At 43.9% G+C, this 18334-nt stretch overlaps 1 protein-coding gene across 1 annotated transcript in view; it reads left to right on the top strand.

Moving 5' to 3' along the window:
* The first annotated feature begins 420 nt into the window (after nt 1–420).
* Nucleotides 421–18334, top strand: part of kmt2ca (lysine (K)-specific methyltransferase 2Ca) — a 126340-nt gene continuing 108426 nt past the window's right edge. The window contains 3 exon segments of the mRNA XM_042068828.1: nt 421–646; nt 5907–6092; nt 17586–17674. Coding sequence (XP_041924762.1) covers nt 5908–6092; nt 17586–17674 — 274 coding nt within the window. The 5' untranslated portion in view covers nt 421–646; nt 5907.

Genomic DNA, 18334 nt, shown 5'->3' with positions numbered 1-18334 from the left:
TCCAAGAGTCTAAATGACGTTAGTTTTTCTTGCCACGGTGTAGTAGAAATGAGAAGGCCATTAGTTCAGATTTGATGTCGAATAACTGACAGACCTGCGTAAAATAGTGGTGCGTAATAAGGAAACGGTCCGGTTCGCACAGTTTAGAAACTCCAGTGCCAGACTTTACGACTGATAGATGATGACTGTAAAGGCTTTTTACCTAACGAGTGCCCTGATGTAGTCATCCGCAGGGTCAGTAAGACTTTCTTATTGCATGCAACTACTTCCGTTTGCGCTTTATGGAAAAACAGACTGTATAGGGGCAGCTCTTTTCAGTAGCGGTCGTCTCTTTTTTTATTCCGCGCAATATGAATGTGTCAATAACAGCGCTTGATTGGGTCTATTTAACAGAGAGACGTTGACAGGTAGTACTCCGGTCTCTCTTAAACATGGCCACCATGATGGAGTAAATGCTACAACTTTAAATTTCAGATTTTTGAGGAAAACTATTTTTTTCTCTTCTCTACAAGGAATGTTTCGTCCGAATATACCTTACCAAACATCACATCTATATGAAAGCTTTGGGTAAACTTTCCTATTGGATTACGTTTTGATATAAGTTGGCTGGAACCTGGAAAGGAAAAAAAAGAATTGCATCAATTCCGTAAGCATTTTCGTGTCTTTCGATTGTTTCAAACGCTTTATGTACCGCCTGTGACCATTTCTCCTGAGCGGATATGGGTTTGTAATGTCGCATATTCTGGCAAGTTGAGAAGATGTTACCACTGGGATGTAGAAAATCGGGCTTTTAATGTGTTTTCCTATGTTCGCATAGGCGGCTGGAAAGTGATCCAGTAATTTGGGGAGGATCGCCGTTGTCTACATAAGACAGACTATCGCTGTGCCTGGTTTATGAAGACGCGTTTTAGGAGTTGAGTGTTGGTGTTGCTGTATGTTGAGGAACCGCCGAAGCCCACCCGGTTCTTTCGGCATTAATTTTGATTTGGGGAGAGAAGGAGCGAGCGACACCCCCAACCCCCACCCTCGTACTAAACGAAAGTATTGCGTTTCTCTTATGGCACTAAAGGTCATGAAGACAGTGCCACCAAACTTCTAGGGTCTAAAAGGTAAGTTATTACTTATTACCACACTGAAATAGGCTACTCTGAAAGTAAGTTCTCATCGTTTGTGTTGAGTCCTCACCCGCGCGCTGAGTGGTCATATCGTGTGGCCGCTCTGTGGCAGCAAGCGGGTTATGGGTTCCTGTAGATGGTTCGGCCATAGCTTACTTTTTCATAGGCTACGTGTTTACTCAAAACCCGAGCTAACGTAGGTTTTCTTTGTTGCTTCTGGTATATTTATAAGTTTATGGGCTCGGTAGTTTTGTCGAGCTTGCTGTCCATTAAGTAGCCTATGTTGCGTTTTAACCAAGCTCTTATATAATGTAACTAATTCTAGAAGTTCTCCATGAAGTGTGTAGGCCTATGAGAACCTTATGTAGTGTGATCTAATACTCAGAGTTCATTACGGCATATTACACCTTTTTAAAAACAAACAATTAAGCACATCTGTAGCCTACTGTGGCCTTGGTTAGCTCTAGGCTCTCTCAACCTTCAGTAACAATATCGGAACTGCCTATCCCTCATAGGCTATGGCTACAGAGCATTTCCCCGTGTTTTTTAGACTAGACACAATAGTCAGCCTGGCAATTTGTGCAGTTTTTGCTACCATTGCTTTGTATCTTGGAGTAGTCAAACAGCCTATAGCCTACTTGGCTACACCATACATTAATTGGTCCAATTAGCAGTCAATGGAGAATTATTATTATTTCATTTATTTGGCTTATGTTGTGTTAATCTAACATCAGATAAAACAAACCTAAGATAATTTCCCAATAGTACTGCAAATTATGTTTAGGTAGCATAGATCACAGCTGTCACTTCATAAGTTAAAAAAGGGGGCAGGGTGTTGATTTGTTTGAAAGCAAATTATCATTTGCAGTGAACAATAAATGTCCTGGTGACACTTGGTAAACTTTACCATTTTCCCAGTTTTGTCAGAGAGATGGATTTGGAGGTAAATGAGGAGACGTGTTGCGCAAAAGCCTGTAGTGCTCAAGCAACCTTAGAAAGAGCACACAAATGAAGCCCATCTGACTTAAACGGGTTGAATACTCTTTTCATTTCTGACAGTCATTATAGCATTGCCGTGCAGAATGATCCAGCTGAGAGTGTTTGGAATCATACACCTGCTCATGGTCTGCTGAAGTGGTTAGCAGGGGTGATGTTCTTGAACCTATGGCAAAGCTGGAAAGAATTTAGTCTTAAACACAGGTGGAAAGGGACTGTGTTGATGGCTGGAATCACTCCTGCTTAAAACCGTTTACATTGTCCTTTAGTGAATAATCTACTCCTAGCTATGTTCTGTGGGGAGCGTGTCACTGACCTTGTCTTGGTTGAAGAAGTGATTTCTATGTGTCTAAGGAAGGGTAAGGATAGGGAACGACTCAAAGTAACTTGCAACAGACAGATCAACTTCTGTCAGTGACCGACTGCTTTTGTGGAGGTAAGTCAGATGGATGGAGGACTACAGGAGACCGTGGAGATCGGAGAATCAAAATGGTCTCAATGCCCCCAGTTGACCGAGCAAAGGAAAACAAGGAGATGTTGTGGAACCAACAGGTGTTCACTGAGGTAGAGGAGGCTGCTTCCATGCAGATATCATTACCACCAACCAGGACTTCACCATGCCCTGAGCAATTAGGCCTAGAAGGAGTTAACACATTTCAAATTCCAGGCAGACAGTGTTGTAAGTTTTGTATGTAAACAACATTTTGAACCACAGTCTAAACGATTTCCCCAGCAGTAACACTAATGAGGTAAATAGTTTGAGAAATTTGGATTCTGTAGTCTCCCTCAGATCTGATAACCTCAAGTGTTTTGTTGGTTAAGCTTAGTTCACAATTCAAGATGGCTTCCATCTTAACTTTCACAACAAATGTCACATCGGAACCGTGATGGTTGTAAGTACTGTTTTAAGCATAATTCTGTATATAGGTTTAAATACTAGTCTACCTAGCAATCAAGAAGCCTTTTTGTAAGTTGAACATAATCATATTTCTTGGGGTCATTGAGACATGCCATGTTGTGAGTCTACATGTTCCCTGCTGTGTTGCATTTTAATAAACCTGAAGAGACATCCATCCTATAAAGGACTTTGCCACCTTGAGTAACTTGTGATTCATCACTATCAAGTTAACTCTGACCTTTCTGAGAATTGAGGTCACACCTTTCAGGAAAAGTTAATCTCAGTTTTACTCATATGAAACAAAATGGGGCACCGTTCAAGATTCAATTTTCCATCATTTTATACAAAAGTGTTCGGTAATAATAATGACTTTCAGTTTGTAGCCACACATGTTTCAAAAAGAGTATTTAAACCTCACTTTAGAAACCTGGGTAGACCTGTATGATAATGATTCGTAATTACAAGGGATACAAGGAAGTTTATTGTCACATGCATATAGTTACTGGAAGTAAGAAATGCAGTGAAATTATGTCTGGTGTCAGCCTATTTGTTTTATTTCAGCCTAATTGATTTATCATGTCATTATTATGTCATCAAGTCCACACTGACTCTGACATCTGATATATTTTTGTTTTTAGTATATGCTGGCCTTGTATGTCAATGTGTTGTGTTTGCCCTTGAGATGTTGCCCATACAGATATGGTGAGTGTAAAGATTAAAACAGCCTACGCCTTTTATGGAACAGCTGTTGGAACTAAGAGAAATAATACAGGACATTTTGAAAAGGCAGTGGGCTTCAGTATCACTGCCCTTACGTGAAACAACATGATTTTACATTTGGCTCTATGGATCTCATACCCATCTTGAAATACGCAAAGCCAGGTACCTAGTTTCTCTACAAAATGTTCAATATAAAAAGATTGGGCTTTTAGGTAGACTGAACGGACTTTTCCCCCCTCAGTCTTTGCGGGAAATCTGAAGGCAGTCTGCTTGTGAGCCCTCCCGTGGAGTACAGCCAAGCTAACTTCAGTTCAGATAAGAGAGGGAAAGAGAGAGTGAGAGAGAGAGGGATTGTGTGTGTGTGTAAAAGAGAGAGCAGAAGAGGGACTAAATGAGACCAATGTTCCTCCTCTCTGATTGGCCAGGACACTATAGCTAGCCACAGCGACTGGGGGTGTGGCCACCCAGGGCCACGCAGATTCCCTGGAGTGACGGGAGGGAGAGCATTCCGAGAGTAAACAAGCTTGTGTTCGAGCCATGCACACAGACATCACGCCACACACTTTGCTGCACTTAACGCTGAGTTTAAGGTGTACTTTCTTTAGTCTACAAAGTTTAATTCAAGGTTGAAAGAGAAAGGTAGAAGCGGAGGGGGACTACACTGCTAACTCCTTGACATGCTTTTGGATGTGAAAATCAGTTTGGCTGCTTGCTTATACTATGGGAAAGTATATGTGAGTTGCTTGCACTTGTGAAATTGTCACAATGCCACTATAGTCAATCCTGCAGATGCTCTCAAAGTGTATCAAAACTAATTTTACTGTATGTTGATGTATTTTGTTTTGACATTTTGGCCATTATGATCTACACTGTTATAGTTGCTAAAAGTCTAATTTAGGGGCACACAGTTAAAATAGTTAAGAAGAGGAGGTAGGCTGTATAAAGATAGCCAGCGGTGACGTTCAAGGCTCGATGAGCGCTCTGGTTAAATCAACATTTTAAAATCTCGAGCATTTATGCAGACACCATGGGATGCACCAAGGGGTTTCTTTCTTTTCCATTTTTTTCCTGCCCCACAACCTCCCCAGCCCCCCTGCGTCTCTCTGCTTTCCACAGCATGACTGTGCTGAAAAAAAAAATCTAAATTAATTTAAGCAGCGCTCCACAGAGAGCCGAAGCGCCACGCGGAGCCCAGAGCTGCCTCTCCCCAAAGCTCATCTGCCCACAGCTGCTGCCAGTGTCACGGCCTCACTAACCCCCCTCTCTCCTTCCTTCCCTCCCTCCTCCAGTGTCTCCATTCAGTCTTTCTACTGTTTTCTCCCTCTCCACTTTCTCCCTTTTTTGCTTTCTTTTTCTGTGTCTCTTTTTCCTCATCAGTCGTGTTTTAGCCCCAATGTTTCCTTGTGTTCTTACCTCCTGCTCCCTTCTTTCTTGGGTCTTTCCTTGACTCTTCCTCTCTCACAGTGATTGTGTTTCCTCACTCTTTTTGCCATATTTCCTGTTTCTTTCACCAGTTAGTCCTTGTTTCTGCTCAACCAGTCCTTATGCACTCCTCTGTCCAACTTTGTTCCCCCTGTGTATTACTATCCACCAAGCCTGATCAAAGCCTTGGTCGCTGAATATGTGTCTGGCACACAAGAGTGAGTAGTTATGCCCCTCTGTCGCTGTTGTCAACAGCGATGGAATGATGTAATATTGGGTTAGTCTTGAGGGGCAGTGTTGCCGCTTAGCACTTTAGTACTCAAGCTTGTACTGCTGCTGCATGTTTTCGGCTTGCTTTTCAGATTTTCTCTGGAAGGACAGTAGTATTGGAACTAAACCAAGTATCTCTCCTCACTTCAGGATTGAGGAAAAAATATTTTGACCACCTGGCATATCCGTTAATGGTTTGATGAATAGTCCCGTTGCTGAAGTACTTGGCTAGACCTCCATTGCTGGAGAATCCTTTCTTTACTGTCAATTTGTATTGTCAACTTTTGGGATTCAGATAGACATTAGCAGCTTGTTGTCACGGAGTGCCCTGAGGGCCCTCTTCCCAGCCTGTCTACCATAAATGTACCTACAGCATTCACTGTCTGTCTGCGACAAATTCCCATGATGATGGAGCCTAAAAAGCTGGTTTTGACTCCATTTAGCTGATGCTGGCTGTTTCTTGTGTCTCTTCCCCCCCCCCACAGAATGTCATCAGAGGACAAGAGTCTGGAGCCCTCTGACCATGGACAGTCTCCTCCCCTGAGCAGTGCTGAGGCCACGCCCATTGGGGCCACGCCCTCGGGGAGTCCAGCCCCCAGTGACCGTCGTCCCCGAGGCCGGCCTCGTAAGGATGCGGGCTCTGCCATTCATGGGCCCAGACCCAAAAGGAAGTGAGTGTGTTTTGGTCCTTTACACTGCTTGTTGTGTGCTGGTGGGTCTGCTCTGTCATTGATGTGCTCCCCCTCACACTTTTGACCTTGCTCTTCCTCCTCGCTCCCTCATTGCCTTTCGCTATTTCTCTGTATCTTCTTCTCTCTTTTGCTGTCTCCCTTTGAGTAACTTTGTTGCTCTCTCTCCCCTCCACGTAAATTCAACACTCTCAACACTCTCATTGTGTCTTTGGTAGCCAAGGGTGCTGTTGTTTGGAGGAGGTTGTCTGCTGAGATTTTTATATATATATATATATATATATATATATATATATATATACACACACACTGTATATATAGCAACTAACAGCTGACGTTAATTTGAGCACTATTTTCTTGTTTTTCTATTCCATGCACTATGCCCTGAATGTATTTAGTTGTTGCATGGTTGGCTGTTGCAAATGTGTGACTTGATGATTAAGTGATCTTTTCCCCTGGCCTGTTAGTCATAATTTTTTCATAATCATAGATCACCCAACCCCCAAACCTTACATTCACCGAATCAATTCATTAAGCACCATGAATTATTAAATCTCTGAGCATTTAAATCTGGCACTGTGCTGCCTCCAATGACTAATCTGAGGAGATGTGTGGATTTATGCTAAGGCTGCTGGGCTGCCTAAAGTAACCTTACTGCTGCTGGTGAAAGTTTAAAGCTGGTGTGCGAGTGTGTGTGTGTGTGTGTGTGCGTGTGCGTGCGCGCGTGCGTGTGTGTGTGCGTGCCTGCACAGGGTGGGCGAGTGGGGCGTCACGAAGCAGGAAGTAGAGCAGAGCCGATGGCTGAGATGGGTCTGAAGGAGACTCTTGAGTGTACTGAGGTGCATTAGCATGGAAGAAGTGCTTGGAGAAGCTCGCAAAGAGATTCTGCCTGGAAACCAGCAATCACTTTTCTTACCCTCCTATTCCTGCTCCTATAACATCTCTACTGCCATGCCTGTATTTTTATTCAACGCATTTTGTTAATTTGCGAAAGTTAGCACATTAAACACACAAGTAAAAGAAAACAAAAGATTGTAGTGATATTAGGTTTAATAGTGTCCTTATCATTGAGACATTGATACCATTTACAATTTGATAACAGAAAATAGATGAACTAATAGAGAATTTCTGTTTATTTTTTGGGCCTTTCACACCAAGAGTGATCACTATAACGATAAAGGCAAACAAGTATCACTTGTTAACAGCGTCCACACATAAATGGCATTAGGAACGATATATTTGCTGATCACTTTCAGAACGATTTTGAGAACAATAAAAAGTGGACAGCCAATCAAAATCCATCAAATTTTCACATTCACATTCACATAAATCACATTCATCAACAGCAGGAGAGACTTTCCTTATCGCTATCAGTTTGGACACTAACATCATTATAGTTACTTACAATAACATTAATTAACATTACATTCACGTTCAAATTTACAGTTTATAATAAAGTAAGATCCAAAAAAAAAGATTTATAGATTAAATACAATGAACAGAATAATAGCAACCATAACCATATTCAAATTGTGTCTCTGTAGGGAAAAATTCATTAGTTAAAAACAAGGTAAACAGATGAGTGTTAAGACGCTGTTTGAAGATCGCAAAACTATTGCTAAACTGAAAAACACTAGGTAAATCATTAAACCAACGAGGAATCACAGAAGGATAGAGTCTTGACTGTGACATCTTACAGTCTATACCAGGCATGTAATTGAAGTGTTCCGATCGTGGAGTGTCTGCTGCAACAATTAGCTTCCACTATAATCAATGGAACTGGCTACACTTGATGTTGTGGTGGTGTGTACATTCAAAAAATTAGACCAGTCCTATAACACAATTTTTACACTCTGTGAGTGGAGCGTCTCAATTGCGACCCGTTGTAGCCGAGCTGTTAGTGTTGATGGAAGGCCGACATAGCAGATGCTCATCAGAGGACCGCAGGGGGCGAGAGGGGACGTAGAGCTGGATCATGGAAATTAAGATGGCAAGGTGTAGATCCAGTAAGCGTCCTAAAGGCCGGAGTGAGGGATTTGAATTGAAATACTCTATATCTGTTTGTTTGGTTTGTTAATTAAGGTCTGGGGTGATTGCATCATGTCCAGTGGAAAAAAACCCACACATAAATATAAACAAATGAATGGCGGGGACCTTTTGTGAAGGAGCAGTCTTGCAGAAGTAGCTTGGGGCCTCCTCTTTCAGATCGAGTGACACTCCTCAAATAAGCAGTGGCGATATAGGCCAGATTAAACCGGTATCCGACACCACACAGGTACAGTGGGGCTGTGCCGAGACTTCTCCGGGATTGTTTACGATGTCTACAGGTGCCATGAGTGTCTCAGCTGAGGAGAAAGGATCCTTACGTTATGGGTCTTTGAGATGGAAGGTTCTAGAACCTTTTCCACATTTTGCTGAAAACAAGTAGCCTTCATGGCCTCTATCAGCTGAGACCAGTCACATGGTTTCTGAACATAATCATGAAGCCAAGGGTTGCAGAAGAATAGGAATGACATATTGAATACCTATAGACCCTTTCAAGAGTTCCATTATCAGCATCATAGTTGGCCCCACAAGACTTCCTTTTTAACATTCCATATGTTATCTTAATGCAGAGGAAGTAGATTGGGGCCCAAATAGAATGTTCAAACATTGTTTTTGTTTTTTTTGTTGAAAGGGTCTATACCTAAAAATGACAATGTTTTACTGGTTGTGTTTGTCTCGCATGGATGTTGTCTTTGGAGGGTGTCTGTCAACATAACAGGGGAAGTGGGTGGTGTAGGTTTGTTAACCACAGTGGCAGCTCTTGGTGTCTTTACTCTCCTGTCTCCATAGGGACTGTATGGTATACCATGTGATCTTATGCATTGTGCTTCTGGTAAGGCTGAAAAGGTCTTAATTTTGTTTATTTTGGGTGAAATTAACGTTGGCCTTCTATTTGTAAGGTGTACATGGCAGCAGGTGTGTTCAGTTTTTCTAGTCCACGCATGGGGTGGGGGTTGTGGTGGGAGCACTAGCAATACCACATTGCAGGCCGCAGTGGGGGCAGGGGCGAATATCTTGAGCTTTAGCTGTGGCTCTACAACCAAGCTGCCGGTTGGGAAGCCAGCACTCAGTGCTGACCGGGCCTGTTGCAAGAATGCGCTGACCGTAGTTCTAAGACTCGACTGCAGGGGACTGTTTCAGTCACATCATTGTTTTTTTTTTTTCTGCCTGCGACACACTTTCATTTTTTCCCCCCACTGCACAGCCTTAGCAACGTCCTCATTTCGTAATAGTTATGTGCTCATCGGTGCAATCACTTGTTACAAAAAGCAAATAGCCAAAACACTACTTTTTTTTTTTTTTTTTGGTTTGTTTTTGTTTAAGTCACTAACCTGTGTTGTAAGCATGTGCAACAGATGTGACTGGTTCCTCCTCTATGCGTGAGTCAGTACCGAGAGAAGGAAAGTGGAGGGAAATAGCCGAGGCTGCTCGTGTAATCGCATGGAGCTGCTGGTTGGACTCTCAACTGTAAACCAGGCAGAAGTGCTATGGTTCCTGGCTTCAGGCAAACTGGGTGGGCAAGAAAGAGTTAAACTGTGTGCAGCGAAACTAGCAGGGCAGGACTGAAGGGGGGTGTGCCCTGGGCCTCATCCACAGAATCCATGTCGGGTTTTTGGTCCCGCCCACCGTGCTGGAACTACTTGCTCTGAGGGTTTTTTTTTTTTCCCTCTTCCCTTCTTTTCCCCCCTCTTTCACTCTATCGCTCATTCTCGCTCGTTCTCTGCTCCGTTTTCCTCCGTTTCTTAGTGAGAAGCTATCGTGGGGCCAAGTTGTTGTGGGAAGGTGGTGGGAGGTTGGAGGAATAGGCTCGCTTTTTATTTTACAGCCTGACAGCCTGACCTCAGAAGCTATTGATTTCTTTTTAGGCAAGCTCAGCATAACACATTTGTGTGATTAAAAAGTAAAAAATACTGCCATTCTCATGTTAATTTCACCCCCCCCCCCCCCCCCCCCCAGTTTTCAGAGATAATACATTGATGATAAATGACACAAAAGCACCACAGACCTCTGCTTTTTTCTTCCTTCTTTTTCTTGTCAATCTACGTATGTCTCTACAAGGAAATGTGTTGTCAGTGGAGATGCAGGAAGCCAAAGTTTTTGAGTGTCTTGCCCAAGTCTTCTGACTGAAGTCCCCAAGAGTATTTGGTCCCTGGCACCCATCAGTTTGATATGTGGAAGACATCCCCAGTGTTGGTTCCCTGAAGGACTATCCTGACCTTCTCTCAGGCTTGAGCTCAGCAGAAAGGTGTTTGTTTGCCTTCGGCCCGCTGGTTAGGCCACATCCCACCCCTTGTTTACTTCGCAGCCCTTCCCTCCCCGACAGAGATGAGGGGTACACGTTAAATCAATTTAGACTGCCCTGTTTAACAAAAGCGTGGATTGTGGAGCAGCACACAAGCATGGGCCATGCATAATGCAGAGCATGTCTAACTGTGTGAAAAGCAAGGAGCCATGTTCTTTTTTTTTTTTTTTTCTCAACTCTCCTTTTTTGCTTTTCTTCTTTTCCCTTTGTCTCTGCAGCCTCTAATGGGATGGGTTGATGCATGATTCTGTATTCGTTGATGCATGAGTTGATCCAGACCAGTTGGAGGCCAGATTAAAACAACTAGAGAGCAAGAGGAATAAAAGCTAGCTTGAGTCATAACTTTCACTTATTCCACAGAAAAGGGTCTTATGGTCAAATCTTGCCATAACTAGTTGACCAGGTTTAACAACTGGTGAGCAAACATTCCATTTGGTACTACATGAAAAGAATTATGTAGCTCAAGTACTTAACAGAGTTAAGCGTGATGTATTGTGAAGGACACTTTGATGTTGATGTATAGTATTTTGCTACCCTGGAAATCCAGAGTTCTCGCGAGAGCACAATGGAATTGTCTCTGCGAGACACTGGCAAAGAGCAATGATGCACTTTACTTTTACCCCAACATTCCGGAAAACCAGCTAAACTGATGAAGACAGCGTTGGAGGACAGTACACATTGGTCGTAGTGTTATCCGATTGCGTCGAAGTCCGAAATAATTCAGAGTAAACATGGTTTAGTGTTTATCCAATTGCGTGCAGTGAGATTTTTAAATGCATGCTTGTTGCCGCCCCTTGGGTTGGGCCATTACATTGTTCTTTGCCAGACCCTTAATCTTTCTAGATGATCAGGGTCTGGATTTTCCAGGCTAGTATTTTGCCACAGTTGTTTGCATTTTTATATTTCTGAGATGGACCCAGGACTTGCATCAGCTGTCAGTGTTTTGTGTGCTGTCCTGAGGGTATATGACTGTGTACTGAGTTTTTTTTCAGCATGTCTTATTTGTGTTTACTGGTACAGACTGATCCAAAAGACTTATGTGGCTACTTGTGTGTATTCACACCTTCATTGAATTTGGAAGTGTTAAAGATGGCCAATATGGATTTTTAACACCTGTGCTTATGTACTGACAGTAATTTGACATCAATATTGTAGAACGTTTCTGGTTGTATCTCTTATTTACGTTTGTTTGTGCATTGCACAGTGGAACATTGGTATTGATGTTAATAAATATGTGATTGACAAACTACTGAAAATGGTAGGTTTTCAGTCTTTGCACTGACTTCAAATTCCATGGAAACAGCTGGTCCGACGTCTTCAATCGGAACGATGTCAATCTGACTGAGATACAGTACAAGTCTGAATGTAAACGAGGCTACTGCTACTATCTCCCTTCCTTTTCCCCTGTGTTTCCCAACTCTTTAAACAAAACTTTGTTTGCTTATCCATCAATTTATTTTATATAGGCCTACACATGGACAGGGATCCATGCTGTTATCTATCGAAATAAAAGTGGTGTGTTCAGATCCACTCTTCATGTTCTTGTACTCATTTTACTGAGTGCTTGCCTTCCATGGTGACCTCAGCGCTGGCATACGGTTAGATGTAATGAAGAGCTGACCTACACCAGTCCAGGCTGTCCTGTTGTCTCTTGCCCTGAGGTGTGAGTTTGGAAGAAATCTCTGGGTCTTTAGACCTGATGCCCTACTAGTTTTCCACCAGAGCTGTGGCTAACTGTTCTACCTGGCATTTTCCACTCAAATTGTAAACATTGGGACATTAGAACAGGTCATTATGAGGGCTGCATTGGATATTGGCGTGGGACACATCAGAATGGAGGGCGGTGGTGGTAGATGTAGAGGGGTGGTGGTGGTGGTGGTGGTGCTTTGTGGTGACCTGTGGTAAACCTGTCCCAGGCAGCAGCACAATGGCCTGCATTTTCAATGATGTAGGTCATTGATCAGCGCGCAGGGCGCTAGGCCAGCCGGCTGCAGCAGGATCCGTCTCTACTCAGAAACCCAACCCTGGACATCTGATGCTCTCCTCTTCCCCCATGCTGCATTGTGCCAGTGGTGAGGGGGTGGGTAGTTTGGGGGGGAGGGGGGGCATGGGGTTGGTGGAGCAGGGGTGGCAGTGGGAAGCAGGGAGAAGGAGAGAACAACCCCACAGGCCCTGGACAAAGCCCTTGCTATCCCCGAAGCTCGGGCTTATATTTTTAACCCGTTCGTCGTGCTTGGCGGCTCGTCTCTAATGGAAGCTAATTATATCTCTTCTGGACGAGTGCCCCTGGACAGTTGACTTGAGAGGGCCGCGCTGCGTTAGATTTATCTCCTGCCTGCTCTCTGCGTGTCCTCGGCCATTGCTCCGCCACCATTCTCCTTGGTTACTGAGATGTGGGGCAGATAATGCCCAGTCTGGGGAAATGTCCTTTAAACAGGGATTGTGTGTGTGACTCATAACATGGTACCCTGTCTACTGTAGTTTGGGTCAAGCTATCAAAGGATGGAGTTTGAACGTTATGCAATTCATATCTTGCTCATTTATTGGTGAAGGAGTTGACAGCAGCCGGAAGAGCTAGATTCATGTAGCTCAGACAAGTATAGGAACGAGACATTTTACCAACAGTCACGTATGGCCAACCTCTTGCGTGTATGTGTTACTTAATATTCATTTTTTATACAAACCAAGATGGCGGATTCCTAAAGAAACGCAAGCACACACACCATACGTTTATCTAAATTATTTATGTACTAAAAATTACATTTTATCGTGACTCGAAAGAGTGTTGTAAGGCTGTGTGTACAAATCCGTTTGGAGCTCCAGTGGAATTTTTGAATTGCTGACGAGAATTCTCGGGCTAACCGTATGTGCTGTGAGAGAGGTTGGGAATAAGCACCCACCAGCCCAGCACTAAACTCCGAGCGTGGTAAACAAAATATTGTGTGGATATTTCAGGCAGTAAAAGCCCTGGTAAGAACCAAGCTAGATTTTGTTCAAATCTACACACCTATGGCTACTGAAAAATGTAAGGTTAATTTAGCAAATGTTATTTTGAAGTGTTAATAAACATTGTTGTTTTAGAATTTTCGAACGAAATCGTTGGTAATTAGCACGTTTACGATATAATGCAGAATTGTACATCTGCCCCTGCTGCAGAGTGAGAACACTTGGACCTTCAGGAAGCTATGTTTGTTCAGTCATTTGCTTGAGTGGCTGAAGGTGACACATGCTGGCTAGGAGCTGGAGTAACCATTTTTCCGCATCAACCTTCATCTCACTCCCTCAGTCTCTCACTCTCTCACTCACTCTCTCTCACTCACTCTCTCTCTCGCTTGCTTGCTCTCTCGCTCTCTCACTCTCTCACTCTCTCTCTCACTCTCTCACTCTCTCTCTCACTCTCTCACTCTCTCTCTCACTCACTCACTCTCTCTCTCGCTTGCTCGCTCTCTCGCTCTCTCACTCTCTTTCTCTTCTCTTTCTCTAGTCCTTCTTCCCCTATCAGTATCTTTCTGTTGGGCCACTTCTGCACTCTGTGCTTTCTGTCCATTCTCTCTCCTTTCCTTTCTGCTCTCTGCTCTGTTTTCCCCCCCTCTCCTCTGAATGTCCGTTTCTTTTTGTGCCGTTGCCCCTCTTTCACTCCCTTCTCTGCGCTCTGTCTCTTCCCCCTTCTCCCCCTGCCTCGGCTCAGCCAAACCTTCACTGGCTTCTCTTCAGAGGCGGCTGAACTGTCCATCCGTATTCCTCTGTGACTTGTTTTCCTTCACCCCAGTAACGGTTCAGTCTCTTTTACCCAGCATGCTCGGCACGCCTGACTGGCAGATCAGTGGAAGCTTGAAGGTTGAAAGCAGATGAATGAAATGTTGTGCCTGGTAGTGGTGGAGGGGGGTGTCTACAGACACTCTTGGTTTAGTCATCTAGCAAGCGTCTGAATTTCTGCTCAGTGCTTGTATGTGCAAATTTGCTGATGAACTGTAACTGGTCTAGCATGTTAAGGGATAATAAGGTTGGTGTGCAACCATTGGGTGTTGAGTTGATGTTTAGATGAGATTTGTGTAATATTATGGAATGGAATAATTTAGATGACATGGGATGTATGTGTATGCAATGTGTGGGTGTGTGGGTAAGAGGTAGGATGGAATGTAGGGCATTTGTTGAATGGTTTGGTTAGTGTTGTCTGAAAAGGTTGGGTAGAGTAGGAGTAGAATTGCTTTGGTGTATGGATTGTCTCCAATGGTGGACATTTATTCCATGGCATATTTGTATGGCTTGCAATAACTGATTTTCAGTGGTGAACATGGCTCGAGTATTGGGTTTGGTATGTGTTGTGGACATATGTTGCAGCTTGTGTCGATTGGGTGGATAGTAAGGATGCAACAGTATACGGTGTATTATCGTACCAAACGATATGCCCCCCCACGGTTCGATGGCAGACATGAACCGCGAGAAGTCGGTAGATCTGTCTACTGTCTATAATACTGTCTATAATGGAGCAAAGCCCTGATAAGTTGATGCGCTCTGTATGCAAATTAGTTCAACAAACAACAGCTGACTGCTCTAACGTGATTGGACTGAGCTTAGCAAGAGACAGAGAGACACGTTTGAAAAGGTCACCCACTATAAGGAATATTTAGAATTTCAGTACAGACTGAAGACCGTAAAGTTTAAACAAACAAAGTAGGCTAGGCCTACAGCCCACAAGCATTAGGCCTACTTTGCTAATGCAGTCGGAGCGGGCGCTTCTATGTTTAACGTGATGTAGCCTATTGCCCAGCCGGATTCGTTGCTAGTAGCCTGCAATAAGAATCCATTTCTCTCATTGTTGCTTGTCAACAACAATTTGCAATTAAATATACAAAATAATTGTTGTTCTCTACCAAGACTCATGTCTTTCAAATGTATTTAAAGTGAAACTAGGCAGTTTAATGGGTTCCTCCGGCCCATTATTCCCACATTTCATGGGAATTCGGCTGGTAGCTTGGCATCGTCCTTATAGCACCAACAACTTGCTTAATATCTCCCAGATAGTACAATAATAATAAAAGCTGGAGATTCACATTCGCGGGTGTACTTGGTTACTGCCTCAGGATTCTGTCACAATGTAAAATGTATTACAATGTCAGTTATATTCAACAATATCAGTAATGTCCACGGACGCACTTTCGCCTTTGACTACATTTATAATTTTTCCGAATATAGGTCCCATGGCAAACAGAAGGGGTGGGACTTCTGCTGAGCACAATTTAAAATAGATTGACACAGGGGCGCCCCAGCTCTCTCCACTGATAGTTCGAACAAAGCAGTTGAAAACTACCCTAGTTAGGCTAAAATCTAAGCCAAGTCAGTCAGTCACACTACCAGTTTTGTCTATAGTCAAAATATAGTTCATTGTTTATATCAGTGGGTTTTTTATATTAAAATAACAAAACCGTATCGTTGTCGTGGCCCACAAACCGTGATGCATACCAAACCGTGGGCACACTGTACCTTTGCATCCCTAGTGGATAGAGCTTGCGTCTAACCAATGTGGGGGCCTTGCCATTTTGTACTATTTGCATAGAAGAGAGGTACCCAAGCATTGGTGTCATGGAGTGAAGCAGAAGTCCGTAAACTAGGTTAAAAGGGAACATGGAGCTGTTGATGATGAAGGGATGGAGAGATGAGAGAGCGAAAATCTGAGTGCCAGTGCCTGGGGTCATTCTTCCACTCGACTGAACGTGAGTGAGGGCTCAGTTCCCCTCCATCCCCCCCCCAACCCCCTCCGGCTCCTTCCACACCCAAAGGGCTCTGACAGTCCTAGTGAAGGAACCAGCATCAAGAAGTTGGGCTTCTCACTGAGAGAACGTCACTCTCTCTTTCTTTCTTTCTTTCTTTCTTTCTTTCTTTCTCTCTCTCTCTCTCTAAAATACACATGCTGTCTCTTGCCTTAGTTCAGTCTCTGTTCTCTCCTGGAGTTGCTGTTTACTCTAGCACTGCCTCCTGCCTCTCTTACTTGTCTCCCACCCTCAGTCAGTCTCGTTCTCGTCCATGCCTCTCTCTCTCTCTCTCTCTCGCTTTTTCTCTCTCCCTCCCTCCTTCTCTTCCTGTTGGTGCGCTCTTCTGATGTGCTGGCAGGCCTGGCCGCGTCTGTTAAAAAAAAAAAAAAAAAAACTCAATGTAGTCACCATGGTGACGAGCAGCTGAGCGCTAGCTGCAGGCCGTGCCGTGCCGCTCTGCCATTGGCTGGCGCTTTGGGCTGTGACACCAGTGTTGACAGTATTTGTTAATGGGGGTGGTGGTGGTAGTGGTGGCAGCTTGGAGTGAGCTGATTATTTGCCCACTTAGATGGGGGGGGAGGGGGGGTAGTAGGTGTACAAGGAAAAACAGAGGGACATAAAGAGAGACAGAAAAGGAGAAATGGGGAGAGCTGATAGTGAAACCATGATAGAGAAAGAGCCGAGTGGGAGGTTCTGAAACTGAATTGCCCATCCACTGAAGTTGGCTAGGGCATATGCCGACTGTGCTTATTGTGCAGTAGCTAGCCATGTAGGAGCGTAGAGTGAGTAGAGAGAATGTGTATGTGGTTGTGGCGCTTGTGAGCGGAGACGGATGTTGGAGAATGCATAGCGATCGTGGAGCCTTGCGTGACACCCTTCAGCAGGAAGTGAGCTTGATGGTTCCCACAACACCGCCACAAGCGCGCAACATCTATACTTCTGCTAACACCGCGCGCACACACACACACACACACACACTTTTCTGTTGGGCGGTGTTGATGGCACTGTTGGGTTACGTGGTTGCTGCGCTCTCTCTCTGTGTGTGTGTGTGTGGTGGCGGCCTGCTCCACTGAAGTATGTAGCATTGATGACTTGATGGCCCTCCCCTGCAGCAGCAACAGCTTTGTCTAAGCCATGGCACTTCTCAAGGCTTATAGCCTCCAGATATGACACACTTTCTTCAGTTTTCTTTTTCTCTTTTGCTAGAAGGTTTCTTTGGCTTTAAGAATATTGAAAATGCTTTTCAACTGGGCTTTGAATACTCTGCTTCATAACCTTGCTCCAAGTGGCTTTTCATTCATTCTCATTTAGGCTAAATCAAGATTGTGTGTGTGTGTGTGTGTGTGTGTGTGTGTGTGTGTGTGCACGTATTAGGTCGCGCAGTCGAGGTCGGGCGCAGGCAGATGATGAGGACAGCATGGATGGCAGTGAGCCTGCAGACACAGAGCCTCTTCAGGACATGGGTAAGTCTCGCTCTCTCTCGCTCTCTCTCTCTTTCTCTCTCTTTCTCTCTCTCTCTCTCTCTGTCTCTCTCTCTCTCTCTCTATCTGTCTCTCTCTCTCTCTCTCGCTCTCTCTCTCGCTCTCTCTCTCTCTCTCTCTCTTTCTCTCTCGCTCTCTCTCTCGCTCTCTCTCTCTTTCTCTTTTTCTCTCGCTCTCTCTCTCTCGCTCTCTCTCTCTTTCTCTTTTTCTCTCTCGCTCTCTCTCTCTTTCTCTCTCTCTCTCTCTCTCTCTCTCTCTCTCTCTCTCTCTCTCTCTCTCTCTCTCTCTCTCTCTCTTTTCTCCTGAAGCATAAGGTTAATTTTATCAGTACAAACCTCTTGGTCTTAAGGGTCATACATCATCTGCTCTCAGAGTTGGCTCTGTTTATATTGGTTATAATGAGAAATGAACTAACTTCTGCATATATCTTACATTATAGCCTATGCAAGTGGCCCATGCAGTTGTGACCATTTATATTTGTGTGTATGTGTACACAAGTAATCAAATGTGATAGACCAAACCCACCATGTTTGTGTAAATGTAATTTGTTTGTCTTTTTTACGATTAGATTTCTTTAAACATTGGCAAGAAATATACTGATTTGTCTAATTGTAACCAAAGCAATTTGTCTAAGGTGATCGC

The sequence above is a fragment of the Alosa sapidissima genome, chromosome 17, assembly GCF_018492685.1.
Source record: "Alosa sapidissima isolate fAloSap1 chromosome 17, fAloSap1.pri, whole genome shotgun sequence".
NCBI lineage: Eukaryota > Metazoa > Chordata > Actinopteri > Clupeiformes > Clupeidae > Alosa > Alosa sapidissima.
The sequence above is the reverse complement of the archived record's forward strand: the minus strand, read 5'-3'. Positions and strand labels throughout refer to the sequence as shown.